The following is a 21,360-nucleotide window of genomic DNA, read 5'->3' as shown; positions in this document are numbered from 1 at the left end:
AGAAATGACCCTCACATTGTTACAAGCTGCTGAGAATTGTCAATTCCCATTGCTGCAGACATGGAATAGAAAGAGGATGTTACACAAAGGATATTGAAGCACAGGAGAAAGTATCAAAAAGATTGACAGCAACTGAGAGGCTTCAACTAACAGCAAAGATTGATCAACTTTACTGTAGAAAAGAGAAGACCTGATAGAGATCTTTCAAATGATGAAAGGGGTCGGATTTGATAGATTCAGTGAAGATGTTTCCACTTCTGGAGAATCCAGAATTCGGGATAGAAACATAATATAGTTACAAATAAATCCAATTGAGAGTTCAGGAGAAACTTCTTTCCCGAGAGAGCGATGAGAATGTGGAACTGACTATCACACGGGGTGGAATTTACTCCAGTCTGTCACAGCAGTGAGCATGGTGTCCGGACATAGGGAATCACACGAGAGGACACGGCTCAGTCTGTCGATGGCAGGAAAACCTCCCGGGATTAAGTCAGAGTCGGGAAGGGGCCAATGCTCCGGACTAGGGGCAGGAAGTTAATTAGTTTCATTAATGAGTCTGTGAAACCAGTTTAAACCTGATTTCAGCATCATTAACTGCTGCTTTTTCAATTCAGTTTAAACCCCATGGGTTGGATTTTATGAGGGTCCCACTTCCCGTGATCGGGAACGCCGTGACCCTGGGATTGAAAATGACTGTGTAAAGAGATTGAAAGGTGCTGAGCACTGACCGTCCAGCAGGATGGCTTCAGGAAATGTGTTTGTGATATTCCGATAACAATCATCATTAAAAGGAAAAGATCCAAGGGTCTGGCACTGCAGTCAAGAAGGAGGGTCAAGAACGGTCAACCTGGCTCCCGGGCCTACAATTCACACCAGAAGGAGCAGCCGGGTGGGGAATTGTAATTTATCAGCCAAATCCCAGGGGGATTGGGGCTGAGGTTTTTAAAATAACTTCAGGGGAACAACCAAATCCTGGGGGGACTTGGGTTTGAATTGAGGAAGGTTTGGGCTGAAATGTGGGGTTTTGTCTGTGGATTTTCAGGAAAGGCTTTTTAATAAGTTGTGGTGATTTGTGTGTTTATGTGGAAACCGAGGTTAAATTGTGGAGGGATTTAAATCAGAAAAACCAATTGAATGCTGTGTAATGTTATTTACACTAGTTTAGAGCTCTTTGTATTCGGTGTTGGGAGTGTTTTTACTAAACAACAAGTTTGTGGTTGAACCAATCCCCATGTCTGTGTAATTTTGTTCGTTATAAAATCCTTGAGTCAAGAACCATCAGTCAGAGGAAACGGGAGCGAGAACCTCTTACAGTCCCTCAATCAGGTACACAGTGCAACTGAACAAGGGCATTCCCGCTACATCCTCAATCCCACCATCTCTCCCCCCACCCCCTCCCAGAATCCCACCAGTAATCCCAACAGGGTTTGATTTTCAGGCTTCCCGTATTGTGAGACCCCTGCTCATTGCTGGGGGAATACCAGTGACAGCAGGATGAGAACATTAATTGCCCTGTTAAGGGGCTGAATTGGTTACAGGAACGCTGTCCCACAAGACTTACCACCACGGACTTAATCTGTGTAGAGATGGAAAGACAACAGAAACTCCACACAGTGTAATTCCCCATGTCCCCTTCCACTCACCCCACACCCTGACTAAATGTACCCTGGGGGGGGACAGCATTAAATTCCACCCACCCAGGGAAAGCCAGGGATACATTTAAGGAGAAGCTGGATAAACACATGAGGGAGAAAGGAACAGAAGGATATATTGACAGGGAAATAAAGTAGGATGGGAGGAGGCTCGTGTGGATCATGTTGTGACTGTGAACTTTCACTGAACTAAACTGAAATATAATCCCTCACCTTCAGAAATCTCACTCCGTCTTTTTGTTCCAACTGGTTTTTCAACTTTGAGAGTTTCTCCTGAATAGAAATTAAATTCTCCTGAATTTCACAAAGATTTTCCTCCATTGTTTTTAGAATTTTTTCCTCTTCTTCCCTGAGATCTCGGATTAAACGCTACTCTTTCTCAGTGAGAATCTGGTGCATTTTAGTGAACTCGGATGTGATGTGGTTCTGCAGACTGACAGACTGTTTCTATAAGAAGAAACATTAAAAATAATATGTTTCTGTCATAAAAATAACAAAATAATGAATTAAATTTGGAAGCTCAGCACAGGGAGACTTTACCCTAATTTGGGAAATCTTCTGTTTCTGCTGCTGCTCCATTTCTAGAACCGTCGATTTCTTCTGTGAGAATCTAAGGAAGATTTCACCCCATCCTGGGATTGGGAGAGAAAATCAGAAAACAAAAGTGTTAGACCCTGAAAATGTGATCAGATAATCAGGGGATCAAATCTGTTCCCTTTTACCTTGTAGATTTCAACAGCTTCTTTAATCGGGATGAAGCGGTGTTCTCTGTGTTCCTGCGAAACTACACAATTCACACAGATCAATTCCTTGTCAGTTTCACAAAACAGTTTCAGTTCTTCCTGATGTTCCTCACAGTGAAGTTTACTTTCCTTCTCTTCCCGACTCAGCTTTAATTTTCGAGCTTTCTCAGCCAGATTCACTAAGACCCGACTGGCTCTGAGGTTTCTTTCTGGAAACTCCTGTCGACATTCCGGGCAGGAGTTTCTCTCCTTCTTTTCCCAACACTGGGTGATACAGGAGCGGCAGAAGTTGTGTCCACAGTCCAGTGAAACCGGATCAGTGAAGAAATCAAGACAAATGGGACAAATTGCCTCCTCGGACAAACTTTCCTCCTGTTGTCTGGAAGCCATGTTCACACTCAGCACTTCCTGATTCAAACCATTTTCAGTTGCTATAAGAACATAAGAACATAAGAACTAGGAGCAGGAGTAGGCCATCTGGCCCCTCGAGCCTGCTCCGCCATTCAATGAGATCATGGCTGATCTTTTGTGGACTCAGCTCCACTTTACGGTCCGAACACCACAACCTTTAATCCCTTTATTCTTCAAAAAACTATCTATCTTTACCTTAAAAACATGTAATGAGGGAGCCTCAACTGCTTCACTGGGCAAGGAATTCCATAGATTCACAACCCTTTGGGTGAAGAAGTTCCTCCTAAACTCAGTCCTAAATCTACTTCCCCTTATTTTGAGGCTATGTCCCCTAGTTCTGCTTTCACCCGCCAGTGGAAACAACCTGCCCGCATCTATCCTATCTATTCCCTTCATAATTTTAAATGTTTCTATAAGATCCCCCTCATCCTTCTAAATTCCAACGAGTACAGTCCCAGTCTACTCAACCTCTCCTCATAATCCAACCCCTTCAGCTCTAGGATTAACCTAGTGAATCTCCTCTGCACACCCTCCAGTGCCAGTACGTCCTTTCTCAAGTAAGGAGACCAAAACTGAACACAATACTCCAGGTGTGGCCTCACTAACACCTTATACAATTGCAACATAACCTCCCTAGTCTTAAACTCCATCCCTCTAGCAATGAAGGACAAAATTCCATTTGCCTTCTTAATCACCTGTTGCACCTGTAAACCAACCTTCTGTGACTCATGCACTAGCACACCCAAGTCTCTCTGCACAGCGGCATGCTTTAATATTTTATCGTTTAAATAATAATCCCGTTTTCTGTTATTCCTACTAAAATGGATAACCTCACATTTGTCAACATTGTATTCCATCTGCCAGACCCTAGCCCATTCACTTAACCTATCCAAATCCCTCTGCAGACTTCCAGTATCCTCTGCACTTTTCGCTTTACCACTCATCTTAGTGTCATCTGCAAACCTGGACACATTGCCCTTGGTCCCCAACTCCAAATCATCTATGTAAATTGTGAACAATTGTGGGCCCAACACGGATCCCTGAGGGACACCACTAGCTACTGATTGCCAACCAGAGAAACACCCATTAATCCCCACTCTTTGCTTTCTATTAATTAACCAATCCTCTATCCATGCTACTACTTTACCCTTAATGCCATGCATCTTTATCTTATGCAGCAACCTTTTGTGTGGCACCTTGTCAAAGGCTTTCTGGAAATCCAGATATACCACATCCATCGGCTCCCCATTATCTACTGCACTGGTAATGTCCTCAAAAAATTCCACTAAATTAGTTAGGCATGACCTGCCCTTTATGAACCCATGCTGTGTCGGCCCAATGGGACAATTTCTATCCAGATGCCTCGCTATTTCTTCCTTGATGATAGATTCCAGCATCTTCCCTACTACCGAAGTTAAGCTCACTGGCCTATAATTTCCTGCTTTCTGCCTACCTCCTTTTTTAAACAGTGGTGTCACGTTTGCTAATTTCCAATCCACTGGGACCACCCCAGAGTCTAGTGAATTTCGGTAAATTATCACTAGTGCACCTGCAATTTCCCTAGCCATCTCTTTTAGCACTCTGGGATGCATTCCATCAGGGCCAGGAGACTTGTCTACCTTTAGCCCCATTAGCTTGCCCATCACTACCTCCTTAGTGATAACAATCCTCTCAAGGTCCTCACCTGTCATAGCCTCATTTCTATCACTCGCTGGCATGTTATTTGTGTCTTCCACTGTGAAGACCGACCCAAAAAACCTGTTCAGTTCCTCAGCCATTACCTCATTTTCCATTATTAAAACTCCCTTCTCATCCTCTAAAGGACCAATATTTACCTTAGCCACTCTTTTTTGTTTTATATATTTGTAAAAACTTTTACTGTCTGTTTTTATATTCTGAGCAAGTTTACTCTCATACTCTATCTTACTCTTCTTTATAGCTTTTTTAGTAGCTTTCTGTTGCCCCCTAAAGATTTCCCAGTCCTCTAATCTCCCAGCAATCTTTGCCACTTTATATGCTTTTTCCTTCAATTTGATACTCTCCCTTATTTCCTTAGATATCCACGGTCGTTTTTCCCTCTTTCTACCGTCCTTCCTTTTTGTTGGTATAAACCTTTGCTGAGCACTGTGAAAAATCGCTTGGAAGGTTCTCCACTGCTCCTCAACTGTGCCACCATAAAGTCTTAGCTCCCAGTCTACCTTAGCTAGTTCTTCTCTCATCCCCTTGTAATCTCCTTTGTTTAAACACAAAACACTAGTATTTGATTTTACTTTCTCACCCTCCATCTGTATTTTAAATTCCACCATATTGTGATCGCTCCTTCCGAGAGGATCCCTAACTATGAGATCATGAATCAATCCTGTCTCATTACACAGGACAAGATCTAGGACCGCTTGTTCCCTCGTAGGTTCCATTACATACTGTTCTAGGAAACTATCGCGGATACATTCTATAAACTCCTCCTCAAAGGAAGGACGGAAGAAAGAGGGAAAATCGACCATGGATATCTAAGGAAATAAGGGAGAGTATCAAATTGAAGGAAAAAGCATATAAAGTGGCAAAGATTGCTGGGAGATTAGAGGACTGGGAAATCTTTAGGGGGCAACAGAAAGCTACTAAAAAAGCTATAAAGAAGAGTAAGATAGAGTATGAGAGTAAACTTGCTCAGAATATAAAAACAGACAGTAAAAGTTTTTACAAATATATAAGACAAAAAAGAGTGGCTAAGGTAAATATTGGTCCTTTAGAGGATGAGAAGGGAGTTTTAATAATGGGAAATGAGGAAATGGCTGAGGAACTGAACAGGTTTTTTGGGTCGGTCTTCACAGCGGAAGACACAAATAACATGCCAGCGACTGATAGAAATGAGGCTATGACAGGTGAGGACCTTGAGAGGATTGTTATCACTAAGGAGGGAGTGATGGGCAAGCTAATGGGGCTAAAGGTAGACAAGTCTCCTGGCCCTGATGGAATGCATCCCAGAGTGCTAAAAGAGATGGCTAGGGAAATTGCAGATGCACTAGTGATAATTTACCGAAATTCACTAGACTCTGGGGTGGTCCCGGTGGATTGGAAATTAGCAAACGTGACGCCACTGTTTAAAAAAGGAGGTAGGCAGAAAGCAGGAAATTATAGGCCAGTGAGTTTAACTTCGGTAATAGGGAAGATGCTGGAATCTATCATCAAGGAAGAAATAGCGAGGCATCTGGATAGAAATTGTCCCATTGGGCAGACGCAGCATGGGTTTGTTAAAGGCAGGTCATGCCTAACTAATTTAGTGGAATTTTTTGAGGACATTACCAGTGCAGTAGATAACGGGGAGCCGATGGATGTGGTATATCTGGATTTCCAGAAAGCCTTTGACAAGGTGCCACACAAAAGGTTGCTGCATAAGATAAAGATGCATGGCATTAAGGGTAAAGTAGTAGCATGGATAGAGGATTGGTTAATTAATAGAAAGCAAAGAGTTGGGATAAATGGGTGTTTCTCTGGTTGGCAATCAGTAGCTAGTGGTGTCCCTCAGGGATCCGTGTTGGGCCCACAATTGTTCACAATTTACATTGATGATTTGGAGTTGGGGACCAAGGGCAATGTGTCCAAGTTTGCAGATGACACTAAGATGAGTGGTAAAGCGAAAAGTGCAGAGGATACTGGAAGTCTGCAGAGGGATTTGGATAGGTTAAGTGAATGGGCTCGGGTCTGGCAGATGGAATACAATGTTGACAAATGTGAGGTTATCCATTTTGGTAGGAATAACAGCAAACGGGATTATTATTTAAACGATAAAATATTAAAGCATGCCGCTGTTCAGAGAGACTTGGGTGTGCTAGTGCATGAGTCACAGAAGGTTGGTTTACAGGTGCAACAGGTGATTAAGAAGGCAAATGGAATTTTGTCCTTCATTGCTAGAGGGATGGAGTTTAAGACTAGGGAGGTTATGTTGCAATTGTATAAGGTGTTAGTGCGGCCACACCTGGAGTATTGTGTTCAGTTTTGGTCTCCTTACTTGAGAAAGGACGTACTGGCGCTGGAGGGTGTGCAGAGGAGATTCACTAGGTTAATCCCAGAGCTGAAGGGGTTGGATTATGAGGAGAGCTTGAGTAGACTGGGACTGTACTCATTGGAATTTAGAAGGATGAGGGGGGATCTTATAGAAACATTTAAAATTATGAAGGGAATAGATAGGATAGATGCGGGCAGGTTGTTTCCACTGGCGGGTGACAGCAGAACTAGGGGGCATAGCCTCAAAATAAGGGGAAGTAGATTTAGGACTGAGTTTAGGAGGAACTTCTTCACTCAAAGGGTTGTGAATCTATGGAATTCCTTGCCCAGTGAAGCAGTTGAGGCTCCTTCATTACATGTTTTTAAGGTAAAGATAGATAGTTTTTTGAAGAATAAAGGGATTAAGGGTTATGGTGTTCGGGCCGGAAAGTGGAGCTGAGTCCACAAAAGATCAGCCATGATCTAATTGAATGGCGGAGCAGGCTCGAGGGGCCAGATGGCCTACTCCTGCTCCTAGTTCTTATGTTCTTATGTTCTTATGTTGCCTTGACCGACCTGGTTAAACCAATCGACATGTAGATTAAAATCCCCCATGATAACTGCTGTACCATTTCTACCTGCATCAGTTATTTCTTTGTTTATTGCCTGCCCCACCATAACGTTACTATTTGGTGGCCGATAGACCACTCCTATCAGTGACTTTTTCGCCTTACTATTCCTGATTTCCACCCAAATGGATTCAACCTTATCCTCCATAGCACCGATGTCATCCCTTACTATTGCCCGGATGTCATCCTTAAATAACAGAGCAACACCACCTCCCTTACCATCCACTCTGTCCTTCCGAATAGTTTGATACCCTCGGATATTTAACTCCCAGTCGTGACCATCCTTTAACCATGTTTCAATAATGGCCACTAAATCATAGTCATTTATGATGATTTGTGCCATCAACTCATTTACTTTATTCCGAATACTACGAGCATTCAGGTAAAGTACACTTATGTTGGTTTTTTACCTCTGTTTTGAATCTTAACATCTCCAGTTTTATTCCTTTTGTTATTACTGGGCCTATTCACTGAGCTCCCCTCAGTCACTGTACCTTGTACTGTCGCCCTTTTAGATTTTTGACTATGTCTTCTCTGCCTTGCACTTTTCCCCTTACTTCCTTTTGCTTCTGTCCCAGTTTTTCTACCTTCCAACTTCCTGCATCGGTTCCCATCCCCCTGCCACATTAGTTTAAACCCTCCCCAACAGCTCTAGAAAACACCCCTCCCCCATGTTCCTGCTCTGCTGCTGAACACATTCAGTTCAGTAACTCCCTCATGACGTTCACTGCAATCCTCAAGGAATTAATGTTATTTACTGCTCTAGCTACCACCCACTTTGAGACCTGGAGACAAAGCCAAAGCAGAATTAAGAATAAACACGGTGAGAGGGACCAACAGGGAATAATTGAAGGAAAATAATGCAGGTGCTGGAAATCCAAAATAGAAACAGAAAATGCTGGGAAAACGAATCCGATCTGGCAGCATCTGTGGGGAGAGAAAGAGAGTTAATGTTACAATTCTATATGACTCTTTTTCAGAGCTGATTATTCTCTGGGAATAATTGAACCCAGGCGATGAGAGTGAAGGTCTGTTGGTGGTGGGGGTGGGTGGAGAGAGGATGGGAGGAGGTGGGGATTTTGTCCTGTCAGTGAATGGCAGCCTGCTGCTCTCCTTCATTAACTTCTGTCTCAAAGCAGCCCCAGGCATGGATGGTCAATTGTGTTTAACTTTTGATGTACCATCAATTGAACACGAGATATGTTGTTGGACAAAAGTATGGCTTTAATCAGCTAGATGTTAGCCCTGCGGTCGATTACAGTATAAGGACGACCGCCGGAAGTACTGGGTATTAATACCCCGCCCTGGAGGCGGGGTTAACTCAGCCTCTCGACCAATCGGGGAGCCGTCACATGACTGGTCTCAACCAACCGGGCGAGAGGCATATGACCGACCAGGGCCATGGTAAGCCGGTGTTCTGCACCAATGGCAGGCAGCTCTGCTAATCATACCACCACATTCACCCCTTGCAGAGAAAGAAGCGGTGGCGGGGGGTGTCAACGAGATCTGGGTGGGGGGGGGGGGGAGAGCTGGTGGTATGAGTAGTAAGGAGAGAAGGAAAAAAAATGTATCCTTGGCTTCCCACTGGCCCAGACATTTAGCAACAGTGCATAGTGTCCATACAAGGTCCATGGTGGTGTTGAAAGTTAAATGGACTCGATCAGCCTTTTCGTTGCCCGTGACGTCCTGGCAGACCGCCGCAGTGGAGTTGGTGACGTTGGTTCAGCCGATGGTGGTGGTTCAGCTGATGTCCTGGACTCCGGGAGCGATGGTCCTGAACTGTCTCCGTAACCCGGGCTGGTGGGGGAGACGCCATGGATGGGGGAGGGGTGGCCTGGGTGGGGCGCTGGGGGAAAAGGGATGGGGGGGGTCTGTGGTGAAGGGGGTAGGGCCGCACGCCGGCGGGTGCCAGGTCCCGGAGGGAGACCGTGTCCTGCCGACCGTCGGGGTACTCCACGTACGCGTACTGCGGGTTAGCGTGGAGTAACTGGACTTGTTCCACCAACGGTTCGGACTTGTGCACCCGCACATGCTTCCGGAGCAAGATGGGCCCGGGGGTGGCCAGCCACGTCGGGAGAGGGGATCCGGAGGACAACTTCCTGGGGAAAACAAGAAGACGTTCAAGAGGTGTCTGATTAGTTGTGGTACAGAGGAGGGAGCAGATAGAATGTAGGGCATCGGGGATCACCTCTTGCCATCGGGAAATAGGTGATCCCTACTGGACCGGAGGGCCAGTAGTATGGTCTTCCAGATGGTACAATTCTCCCGCTCGACCTGTCCATTACCCCGGGGGTTATAGCTGGTCGTCCTGCTAGAGTCAATGCCCCGGTCGAGCAGGAATTGACGCAGCTCGTCGCTCATAAAGGAGGACCCCCGATCGCTGTGTATGTACGCTGGGTAGCCGAACAGGGAGAAGATGGAGAGGAGGGCCTTAATGACGGTCGATGTGGTCATGTCGGGGCAGGGAATGGCAAAGGGGAAGCGGGAGTATTCATCGATCACCGTCAGGAAGTAAATGTTGCGGTTGCTAGAGGGACGGGGCCCCTTGAAGTCAATGCTGAGACGTTCGAAGGGGCGGGATGCTTTGATCAGGTGTGCGCGCTCGGGGCGGTAGAAGTGCGGTTTGCACTCTGCGCAGATGTGGCAGTCACGGGTTACTGTCCTGACTTCCTCGATGGAGTAGGGCAGGTTGCGGGTCTTTATGAAATGATAGAAATGTGTCACCCCTGAATGGCAGAGGTCCGCGTGGAGGGAGCGGAGGTGGTCTATCTGCGTGCTGGCGCAGGAACCGAAGTACAGGGCATCAGGAGGCTCATTGAGTTTCCCAGGACGATACAAGATATCGTAGTTGTACGTGGACAACTCGATCCGCCACCGCAAGATCTTGTCGTTCTCTTGCCCCTCTGTGCATTATCAAACATGAAGACCACTGACCGTTGGTCTGCGAGGAGGGTAAACTTCCTGCCGGCCAAATAGTGCCTCCAATGTCGCACAGCTTCGACTATGGCCTGGCCTTCCTTTTCCACTGAGGCGTGGCGGAGTTCGGAAGCCTGGAGGGTTCTGGAGAAGAAGGCCACGGGTCTGCCCGATTGGTTCAGGGTGGCCGCCAGAGCTGCTTCTGATGCGTCGCTCTCGACCTGGAAGGGGAGGGACTCATCGATGGCGCACATCGTGGCCTTTGCGATGTCCGCTTTGATGCAGCTAAAGGCCTGGCAGGCCTCTGATGACGGCGGGAAGGTCGTGGTTTGCATGAGGGGACGGGCCTTGTCCGCGTAGTTGGGAACCCATTGGGCGTAGTAAGCGAAGAAACCCAGGCAGCGTTTAAGGGATTTGAGGGTATTGGGGAGAGGGAGTTTCATAAGGGGGCACATGCATTCGGGATCGGGGCCTATCACTCCGTTACGCACTACGTAGCCGAGGATGGCTAGACGGTCGGTGCTAAACACGCATTTATCCTCATTGTAAGTTAGGTTAAGGAGTTTTGCAGTTTGGAGGAATTTTCGGAGGTTGGTGTCGTGGTCCTGCTGGTCGTGGCCGCAGATGGTGACATTATCGAGGTACGGGAAGGTAGCCCGTAATCCGTACTTGTCGACCATTCAGTCTATCTCCCGTTGGAAGACCAAGACCCCATTTGTGACACCGAATGGAACCCTTAGGAAGTGGTAGAGGCGCCCATCTGCCTCGAACGCAGTGTACTTGCGGTCACTCGCGCGGATGGGGAGCTGGTGATAGGCGGACTTGAGGTCCACAGTGGAGAAGACTTTGTATTTCGCAATCTCGTTTACCATGGCGGAAATACGGGGGAGAGGATACGCGTCCAGTTGCGTAAACCGGTTGATGGTCTGGCTGTAGTCGATGACCATCCAGTTTTTCTCCCCAGTCCGGACCACCAGCACTTGGGCTCGCCAGGGACTGTTGCTGGCCTCGATGACCCCTTCCTCAGCAACCTCTGGACCTCGGACCTGATGAAGGACCGGTCCTGGGCGCTGTACCGTCTGCTCCGGGTCGCGACGGGTTTGCAATCGGGGGTGAGATTAGCAAACAAGGAGGGGGGGTCCACTTTGAGGGACGCGAGGCTGCAGACAGTGAGGGGGGGTATAGGGCCGCCGAATTGGAAGGTCAAGCTCTGCAGGGTGCACTGAAAATCCAGTCCTAGGAGTGCCGGTGCGCAAAGGTCAGGGAGGACAAGGAATTTATAATTTTTAAAAACCTTCCCCTGGACCGTGAGGTCCGCGATGCAGCAGCCGGTGATGCGGACGGAGTGCGAACCTGAGGCTAACCCGATTTTGTGTTTTACAGGGTGGACAGGGAGCGCGCAGCGTCTTACCGTGTCAGGGTGTACGAAGCTTTCCGTGCTCCCGGAGTCCAGCAGGCAGCCCATCTCATGCCTGTTGAGGTGGATTTGTGTCGTCATCTTTGCGAGCGTGCGTGGACGTGACTGGTCGAGCTGAATGGCCGTGAGCCGTGGAGAAGATCCATCGTCGTCGTCGTCGTCGGCTGAGTGGGTGCTGGCAGGACCTTGTGTGCCAGTCCAGGATGGCGGCGCCCAGGACCCGCACGTGGAGTCGGGGCCCCAAGATGGCGGCGCCCAGGACCCGCACGTGGAGTCGGGGCCCCAAGATGGCGGCGCCCAGGACCGGCACGTGGTGTCCGAGGCCCAAGATGACGCCGCCCACAGGACCCGCACGTGGTTGCTGGGGGCGGGGTTAGCGAAGCCGGCGGGCCGATTGGAGCTGCTGAGAGCGGGGGCAGAGAGGTGTGCAGGCCGGGCGCAGGGGCCCGGGGGGGGGGGGGGGGGGGGGGAGAGATTGGTGCGGTGCGCTGGAAGGGCCCGGAAGGGCCCGGAGGAGGAGATCCCTGGTTGCTGCACGGCACAGCATCGACCGATTTGGCCTGGCAAACCGACAAAAAATGGCCCTTCTTCCCGGAGCTCTTACAAAGGGCGGAGCGGGCCGGGCAGGGTGTTGGAGGGAATGGGGGGGGGTGCTGATTATTTGTTCATTTGTGTTAGAGTTTGCCGATGTTCAGTTTCTCAGAGGTTTGCCAGTTTAAACAATAAACATTCGTTCTGTTCTGGCTGTGCTGTGTTGGTAGATTGGCAGAGGTCAGGCAGGGGTCAGAGAGATCACCTGCTGCCCCTTTGCCTGAACAAGCTGATTCTGGAAAGGCAATGTCTGCCACAATGCCACATGGGAAGTTGCTCCTTGCTGATGATGTGGGATGATATTTGGTGATGGCCTGTTTGGAGGACTGGTGCCTGTTTTAGAGCTTCCGAAACCACATGTTGTTCTGCTGGTGAATTCCTGCCCGCAGCTGGTGTTTTGCATTGACTATCAGCTGGAGTTTCCCACTTCGTCACGGTTGATGTTGAGGGTTTTCATGCCTTTCCTGACAGCATTTTAACATCTGAGCTTTGGATGCGTTGCTGGTCTCTGAGAGGGGGCTGCCTCCCTGTATCCATATTGATGTGGCTGCCGCTGGCTGTCATCACATGCACATGTCTAAGCCAGTGACGGCTATTTTGCCTGATTAGTGCTGACATTCTTGCTGTGTTTGCCCTGGAATGGAGACCTTTATTGCTGACTTTGTATTCCCATGTGATGCCAAAGATGCATCATAGACACTGAAGTACCTTTGCAACCTCGATTTAAAGCTGGAACTAATGAATTACACAAACGTTTAGTCAGTCGGGAAGCAAAATGTGGAGCCAAGGTGATTCTTTGAGTTTTACTTCTGAACAAATAGTACACAATTGTAAATCAGGCATCCTGTAACTCTGTCTTTGCTACAATGTCAGAATGGCTGACAGCAGCCCTCCTGCCTCTGAGTCAGAAAATTGAGATTTAAACCCGACACAAGGGCTCAATTTTTGCCGGGATTTTCCCAATCCCTTAATTTAGGTGAAAATTCAATTTGACAATCTCGGCATAATAGTCAGTGAGTGTTCCACTGTCATTTGGGTCTGCTTTTAACCTCTGTTCAGGCAATATTTGAAGAAAACTTCGCAAACACTAAATCCTGGTTATTCATCTCATTGCTGTTTGAAGAATCTGTCTGTGTGCAAGTTAATTGCCATATTTTCTGGCTTAATAGTGAATGACCTTCAGAGGTAATCCACTTTACAGATATCCTGAGGCTGCAAAGGTCATTATACAAACGTGTGGATGCTTTACCTTAACATTAGCGTTAGCTTGAAGTTCTGGTTCTGTTCACGGTGGTTGGTCCTGTGCCCAGAGTAAGTCCGGGCACAGACACAATGGGTTCCAGAGGCCGTGGGCTGGATATGTGTGACGGACAGAGAGTGAGATTCCAGAGATCATGTTTGCGCAGCCTGCTTGGTCTTGTGTGGACTGGCGGGTTTAACCCTGAGGGATCGATAGCTTGTACTTTGATGTGACTTGAAGAGTGTTTAGAGGTGCCTGGTATTTTAATGTCTCTTACGATCTGTTGATGTTTCCCTGTTGTTCCTATCCAAACTAAATCAAACTACAAAGTCATTTGAGTTGTAAGTTTGAATTAACAGGAATAGGCTGAATCTTTATCCTACATGTGTCAAATTTAGGATTTTTCTAACTGCTATGTCCAGTTTAACAGCTGTATTGTTTGACTTCCGCTCTTTCATATCCAGGGTGATTTACTTGGTAGCTGCTGGGCCAGTTTCCACATCTGATTAATGGCCAGTGGATTCTGCCACATTTTGCATGTGAGTGTGGTAGTATGACTAGGGACATTATGTTACCCTAGAACCGAGCTGCCATTGGTGCAGAAGACTCGCTGCCCATTGGCCCAGGCAAGTCATGTGCCTCTCTTCCAATTGGCTGAGAGGTAGGTAGCTCCACATACGAGGCGGGGTATAAGAACCCGTACCGGCTGGCAGTCGGCCTTTCTCTCTGTACGTCTACTGCCGGGCACATATCTTGTGCATTAAAGCCTGTCGTTTGGAACTACTTCTCATCTCGTGTCCGATTGATGGTGCATCAATTTAATGCACAGGATTTTTTGAAATGGAGCTTTGAATCAAGCCAGACTGCCTCCGAATCAGCCCGCACACCACAAATGCGTCAGCAACGTTTAAACACTGGCTGGCGTGTTTTAACAGCTACCTCAACACAGCAGAAAACCGCCCGATGAGGGAACAGAAACTCCACATCGTCCATTTGTGCGTGGGCACCGCTGTCTACATTCTCATTGAGGATGAGCCCGACTATGAGGCAGCTATGGACCTGCTGAAGGGACATTTCATCCGGCCCGTGAACCAGGTCTACGCACGGCACCTCCTGGAGACAGCAATTCCCCGATGAGTCCCTTGTAGCCACTGTAGCCACCTAAAATGGACACTGAACCAAACAAAATGGAGAATCGCTAAGACTGTAGGGAAAAACAGTTTAGCCAAGGCAAACAGCCTGCAAACACTCATTAGCATTTTGCAAGCAGCAAAACCAGTTTCTGGCCAGGTGGAAGATCTCCAACCAAAGGTGATAATGGCAGAACGTTCTACATACTAATGAGGCAGTCCAGATCTAGGCACACACAATGGCAACATTTGGGTTTGAATAAGATACTTTAAGTGGATGTCCAGACAGAGCGGCACCAGAAGTATCCACTATAGAAACCGCCCCCACCATCGAGAAAGACCCTCACATTGGAGGAATTCAAAAGATATCGATTGGAAGCGATCCAATCGATACCTGAAGGTAAAGCCCGCCCAGGAAAAGGGAAGGACATTGGGGACCCCTATAAAAATAGACCCCACACATGGTCCTGTCTGTTGTTTTCGTGCTCCGGCTTTGACCAAGACCTCCAACGTGTATCCTGACTCCAGCCGTTGAGCACCAGCCGCCGAACCGTAAGTGCCAATACGACGCTCGCTACGCGAACCAAGCCCGCTAGACCCCCAGTGACCAGCACGCTTTCTGAAGGTTGCAGACCAAGACCGGGACGAAGGCCTTGCTCCCTGACCTTGCCTGTTCCTGTGTAGTTAAGTATTCTGTTTGCTTAGTTTAGTCATAGCTTAGTCCCTTAGTGTGTGCATGCGTATTTATTATAATTGTATAATAAATATTGATCGTTTGGAACTTACTAATCGGTGTATCGTTTTATTACTTTGAACCTGACCTTGAGATATTTTGTGAGTTGTCTATACGGCAACTGACGACTCCTGAGCTGAAAAATACATAGACAGAGCCTAGTGGTGTTAAGCACACGGCCTTTAACAGAGGCAAGTTAATACACCCCAATAAACGCGTTTTACACCCATACCAGTAAACTAATTCAACATTTAGTGGCGACATCCTGACGGGACACGGTTACAAGTGGTACCCCCACTCCGTCGAGGACCCTGAAATTTGAATTGGAAATCTGGTAAAGAAAACGGAAAGAAATCACAAATATTCAAGGTGTTCAAAGCAATAAGCGTAATTCGGAAGTGTGTTTAGTGCATGCGTACTAACAGGGTTGTAAGGAAAACCTGAAAGCATTTTTGTTGCGACAAACTTTCGGTAGTTTTGTGAACGGAACATAGCGTAAGCCTTACCCGTTTCGTGAGACATAACCTCAACACCCCCTGTTCCTAAATTTAAAGTGAGTCAGAGAAAATGGCCATGCAGGCAATGGAACGCCTCATGAACCCAGAACGGTTTGTGGTCGCAGCGACCAGCAGCAGTTGCCGAGTAGGTCAGTGTCCCATGTGGGAGCTGGAACTCCGCAAGTATCTGCAAGGAAAGGGATGGCCCCTTTGGAAAGAGTTTTGTTTGAATGAGGAGACAGGTCCCGGAAGTATAGGACATACTTGGTGGGAGAACCTCTCTCAAATTCACAAGAAAAACATGAGTAAAGCGCGAAAGCCGATGGCGATTGTGTCCTGTTTGGCACAATTGCGAGGCACAGAGGAGGTCGTTCAGACGCTCCGGGCAGAATTAGAAGAAAGAAATAGAATGAGTAAAGTGGATGTCAGGGACATCGAAAAGGAAAACATGGATCTAAGAGGGAAGTTGGCAGAGAAAGGTAGAGAGGTGGATGATGCCAAGAGGGCACATCAGTGTTGTCTAGCCCATCTCAGCAGTTCCCAGACCCAGTACGAAAAGGCCTATCAGGACGTGCAACGTGCCGTCCTGATAAGAGAAGAATCAGAGAAGCAGGTAGAGGCTTTGCAGAGGCAATTCTCTGACCTTAAAGCAGCTTTGAGAGCACTCCATGCTGCCACCACAGAACAAAGACAAAGTACTGTAGACCACGCGAAATGCAGGAAACAGATTGCAGAGCTGCAATCGCTGCTTTCGGTGCAAAACGGGTTTCAAAGCACCTTTGGAACGCAGTTAGATGAGGAGAATGCCCCAGACTGGAAAGAGTTAAGTGAGACAGCGCAGCGTTATGTTCAGGGAACATGTGCGCCAGCAGCGCAGCAGAAAAGGCAAGCACCCCAACCCCCCACAGTCACCATTCCAATGAATCCAGTCACCACCCAGAGAAAAGCGACCATAGAAGGCGCACCCGATTTAACTTACACCACCCCCTTAACTGTAACCCAACTCAGGGACGCGTGTGAGAAGATCACTCCGTTTCTCCCCACCGCAGACCCCCACCAGTTTTTCGCAAAGGTAAAGCAACAGGCTACCATGTACGGCCTGGACGAGAGAGAGCAGGTTAAACTCACAGTTCTGAGTTTGGACCAATCGGTTGTAGCAGCCCTCCCCGACCCACAGAACGTTGGCGGAGGCACCCTAGAGGAAATGCACACCTCCATTTTAGATGCCATAGGGTATAATCGAGGTGACCCCGTAGAAGGACTTAATAAGTGCCGGCAGAAGAAATCCGAGCACCCCACAGCATTCGCCGGAAGGCTGTGGATCCATTTTAATGCAGTATTTGGCGATTTAAATAGAGCCCATTTGAACCGTGAAAACATGGTTAAATGGACGCGCACCATAATTTCACATGCAACAGAAGCAGGACAGAGCGCTTGCAACAGCTATGACCCCTCAGAGGAGGCCCATAATGAGAAGTGGGTCCTGAAAAGATTGTCCCGCGCTTGGGAGCAATCAGTTCAGGGCAAGAGCAGAGTGAAATCCCCAGAAGAAGCTCAGGCTGCAGCAGACATACAGGCAGTGAGAGAGCACCAAAAACCCGCATGGGTGAATGAAGGAAAGAGCAGCCCTCCACAGAAGTCGCAGGAATGCTACAACTGTGGACAGTTAGGACATTGGGCAAAAGAATGTAATGGACCCCAGAGATCACAGAGAGGCCAGCAGACAGGCACTCTGAACAGGAATAAAACAAAACCGATCCATAGTATAGGGATCCAGTCAGGACAGACCAATGTGGACGGAACGGACTGACGGTGTTCGGGCTCCCCCACTTGGGTCTGTGACACACTATGGGATCCATCAGGAAGACCGGTAGTCACGGCAAAGTTAAGAGGGAAGCCCATAGAGTTACTTTGGGACATAGGAGGCTCCCGCACCACAATTAACTCCACCACCACGGCACAAGCAGACACGTGGCCGACCACCTCCACCATCACACTTAGCGGGTTCACAGGACACTCGCAGCAGGGACACATTACAGCACCCGTAGCAATCCAGCTAGGGAACATTTCCACCAAACACCCCATTGTTCTAGTAAATCTTCCCCGGACAGCAGAACACATCCTAGGGATAGATTTTATGAATGCCCATAGCCTGTCGTTCGACCCAGTGAACCAATGTGTCTGGCGAATGGCAAGATCGGACAGAGCACCCGCTACTCTCACAGTAGGAGAGTACGCTAATAGGATTAGTGCAGTAGGAGAATACTCATTTGACCCGACTACACTAAACACGGACAGACAAGTTAAGGCAGTACTCAACAAACATAGGACAGCATTTGCCAGTCACCGGCATGACTGCGGCAGAATGGCTGGACAAATTCACGTTACCGGACCTGACCCCAGACCACAAAAACAATTTGGATTTCCCCTAGAAGCAGAGGTAGAAATAGAGAAAGTGATAGGTAGCTTATTGGAGCAAGGTGTGCTTAGAACAGTAGCCTCGACCAATAATGCCCCTATTTGGCCAGTGAGAAAGCCCGACGGATCATGGCGTCTGACCATTGATTATCGGGAACTCAATAAAGTAACCCCAGCAGTAGCCCCCACGGTAGCAACAAGTCCCGAGACCATGCTCAAACAGGGACTCAACTCCAAATATTTCACGGTTTTGGACATTAGCAATGGCTTCTGGTCAATCCCATTGGCAAAGGCGTGCCAGTACAAATTTGCCTTCACTTTTAAAACACAACAGTATACGTGGACATGCCTTCCACAAGGATTCCACAATTCCCCCTCCATTTTCCACCGACAGCTGGCGAATGGCTTAGAAAAATTTTCCCGCCCCGAATGTCTGGTACAGTATGTAGACGACCTACTACTGCAGACACACACAAAGGCAGAGCACATTACGCTTCTGGCCGAACTCCTGGAACTTTTAACCGCGATTGGATGTAAAGTTAACCCAAAAAAGGCCCAGATTTTGGAAAGTAAAGTGATGTATTTGGGAACAGTCATCACGCACGGCAAACGCGAGATCGAATTCAAAAGAATTGATTCGATTGTCAAATTGCCCCTTCCCCAGAATGTTTCAGCCCTCCGGTCGTTTTTAGGACTGGTTGGTTATTGTCGGAACCACATCGACGGATTCGCGACAAAAGCCGCCCCACTCTCAGACCTCCTTAAGAAAGGAGCCCCCTGGGAATGGCTTCCGCAGCATACAGAGGCTGTGGAAGAGTTAAAGAAAGCCCTTAGCGCAGCACCCGCGCTACAAGTCCCAGACCAACTCTCCCCCTATGCAATAGAGGTAGCGAGCACAGATCTGACCCTCTCGGCCGTGTTACCTCAGGAACGGCACGAGCAGCTAAGACCAGTGGCTTATGCCTCCCGACTGTTAGACCCAGTTGAACAAGGATTTTCAGCCTGCGAGAGGCACCTCCTTGCTGTCTTCTGGGCAGTGCAATATTTTTCGTACATTACCGGACTCAACCCCACCACCATTTTGACCGAGCACACCCCCACACAGTTACTCCTAGACGGTCGACTGAAGGACGGTTCAGTTAGCCAGATTAGGGCAGCTAGGATAAGCATATGGATGATAAGGGCATAGTGTAGGTTAGATGGCCTTTCGTTTTTTTTTCCATGTCGGTGCAACATTGAGGGCCGAAGGGCCTGTACTGCGCTGTATCGTTCTATGTTCTATGTTCTAGATGGACACTACTCTTACAAGGACGGGACATTACAGTAAAACGGACCCGCACACACACATTTTTAGCCGACAACCTCCAATACCCAGGACAGCCCCATGAATGTGAAATTGTAGCCCCCTTACATAACACAGGACCCTTTATAGCAAAGACACCCCCCCAGGAAGATAGGGAACCCAAAACAAAGTCCCCAACCCACAGACACGTGTGGACCACTGAGGATATACGTAGACGGTTCATCCACAGTTTTAGAAGGTGAGCGTATCACAGGATGCGGCATCTATGTCGAGGACGCGCAGGGGCGCGCTCTCGAAGAGATAGCTTTAAAACTACCCGGACACTTAGGCGCGCAGGCAGCAGAGCTCGCGGCCATAGCGTATATAGTGGACCACCCCGATTCTTTCCCCAGCCCAGCGGACATATATTCGGACAGTTTATATGTCTGCAATAGTTTAACCGATTTTCTGCCCCTGTGGAGGACACGAGGTTTTGTCTCCGCAGATGGGAAACCCCTTCCATCAGCCCCTTTACTCAAACACATTTTAGAGAAAGCGAAGGACAGGACCTTCGGCATTATCAAAGTAAGAAGCCACCATAGGTCATCCCCCCCTGGGAATGTAAAAGCCGACGCACTGGCTAAGGCAGGTTCCAGGCGAGGACACTTATGGACACCCCCAGCTAGCGCACCAGCTAGCGCCCCTGTGAGCGCAGTCCAAGTCTCACAGACCAGTATTAAAGATTTAGTAGAGGCACAAAAGCAAGATGAGGATCTCAGGGAGATTTTCAAAGGCAACTTTGTGCCACAGTATGACAAATTCCGACACGCACTGACCACACATGAGGGTGTGATCATGAAGGATCAGCTTTATGTGGTCCCGCAGCAGGACAGGAATGCAATGATTGCTTTGTTCCATGATGGACACGGGCATCAAGGGATCGACGCAACCACGAGGCACCTCAGCCAGCTCTGTTGGTGGCCTAACCTAAGGACAGATGTAAGTCACTACATTGAGAATTGCCTTATTTGCGCCCAGAATAACCCGGAGAGGTATTCTAAAAAGGCACAACTTCGGCATACTCGACCAGTTAATGGCCCCTGGACAAACCTCCAGATCGACTTTATAGGACCATTGCCCCCTTGTAGGAATGGCTATAAATACGTTCTGGTGGTCATCGATACCTTTACCAAATGGGTAGAGGCATTCCCCTCTAGAACAAATACAGCTAAGACAGCTGCAAAGATCCTGACCCACCACATCTTCACGAGATGGGGTTTACCCCGTAGCATTGATTCGGACCAGGGATCTCACTTTACAGGACGGGTCATGAAGAACGTCCTGACAATATTTGGAATAAAACAAAATTTTCATATTGCGTATCACCCACAGTCCAGCGGGATTGTCGAGCGCATGAATCGGACCCTAAAATCCACGCTTAGGAAAATGGTTCAAGAGAACAACTCCACATGGGATTCAGTGCTCCCATTTGCATTAATGTTCATCAGAAATACAGTTTCCACTTCCACAGGATACACACCACACACACTCATGACCGGACGCCCTATGAAAGGTACAGAATTCCTTTTAGGACTGGACATGACTAGCCCCGAAGTGACGGCCCTCACACATGAAAAGGCAGTCAAAGACCTGGTTGAGACTGTGAGGTCTGCACAGATTGCAGCCGCAGTTCAGCTAGGGAAACGCCGTAAACAACGCA

General features: G+C 48.1%; 1 protein-coding gene across 1 annotated transcript in view; it reads right to left on the bottom strand.

Moving 5' to 3' along the window:
• LOC119976431 overlaps window positions 1–21,360 on the bottom strand; it is a 109,698-nt gene that overhangs the window by 33,326 nt on the left and 55,012 nt on the right. The window contains exons 8-9 of the mRNA XM_038816965.1: window positions 2,375–2,826; window positions 1,866–1,925 (exon numbers count right to left, since the gene is read on the bottom strand). Coding sequence (XP_038672893.1) covers window positions 1,866–1,925; window positions 2,375–2,826 — 512 coding nt within the window. The remainder of the gene's footprint in view (window positions 1–1,865; window positions 1,926–2,374; window positions 2,827–21,360) is intronic.

Source organism: Scyliorhinus canicula, chromosome 13 (genome assembly GCF_902713615.1).
Source record: "Scyliorhinus canicula chromosome 13, sScyCan1.1, whole genome shotgun sequence".
Taxonomy (NCBI): Eukaryota; Metazoa; Chordata; class Chondrichthyes; order Carcharhiniformes; family Scyliorhinidae; genus Scyliorhinus; species Scyliorhinus canicula.
The sequence above is the reverse complement of the archived record's forward strand: the minus strand, read 5'-3'. Positions and strand labels throughout refer to the sequence as shown.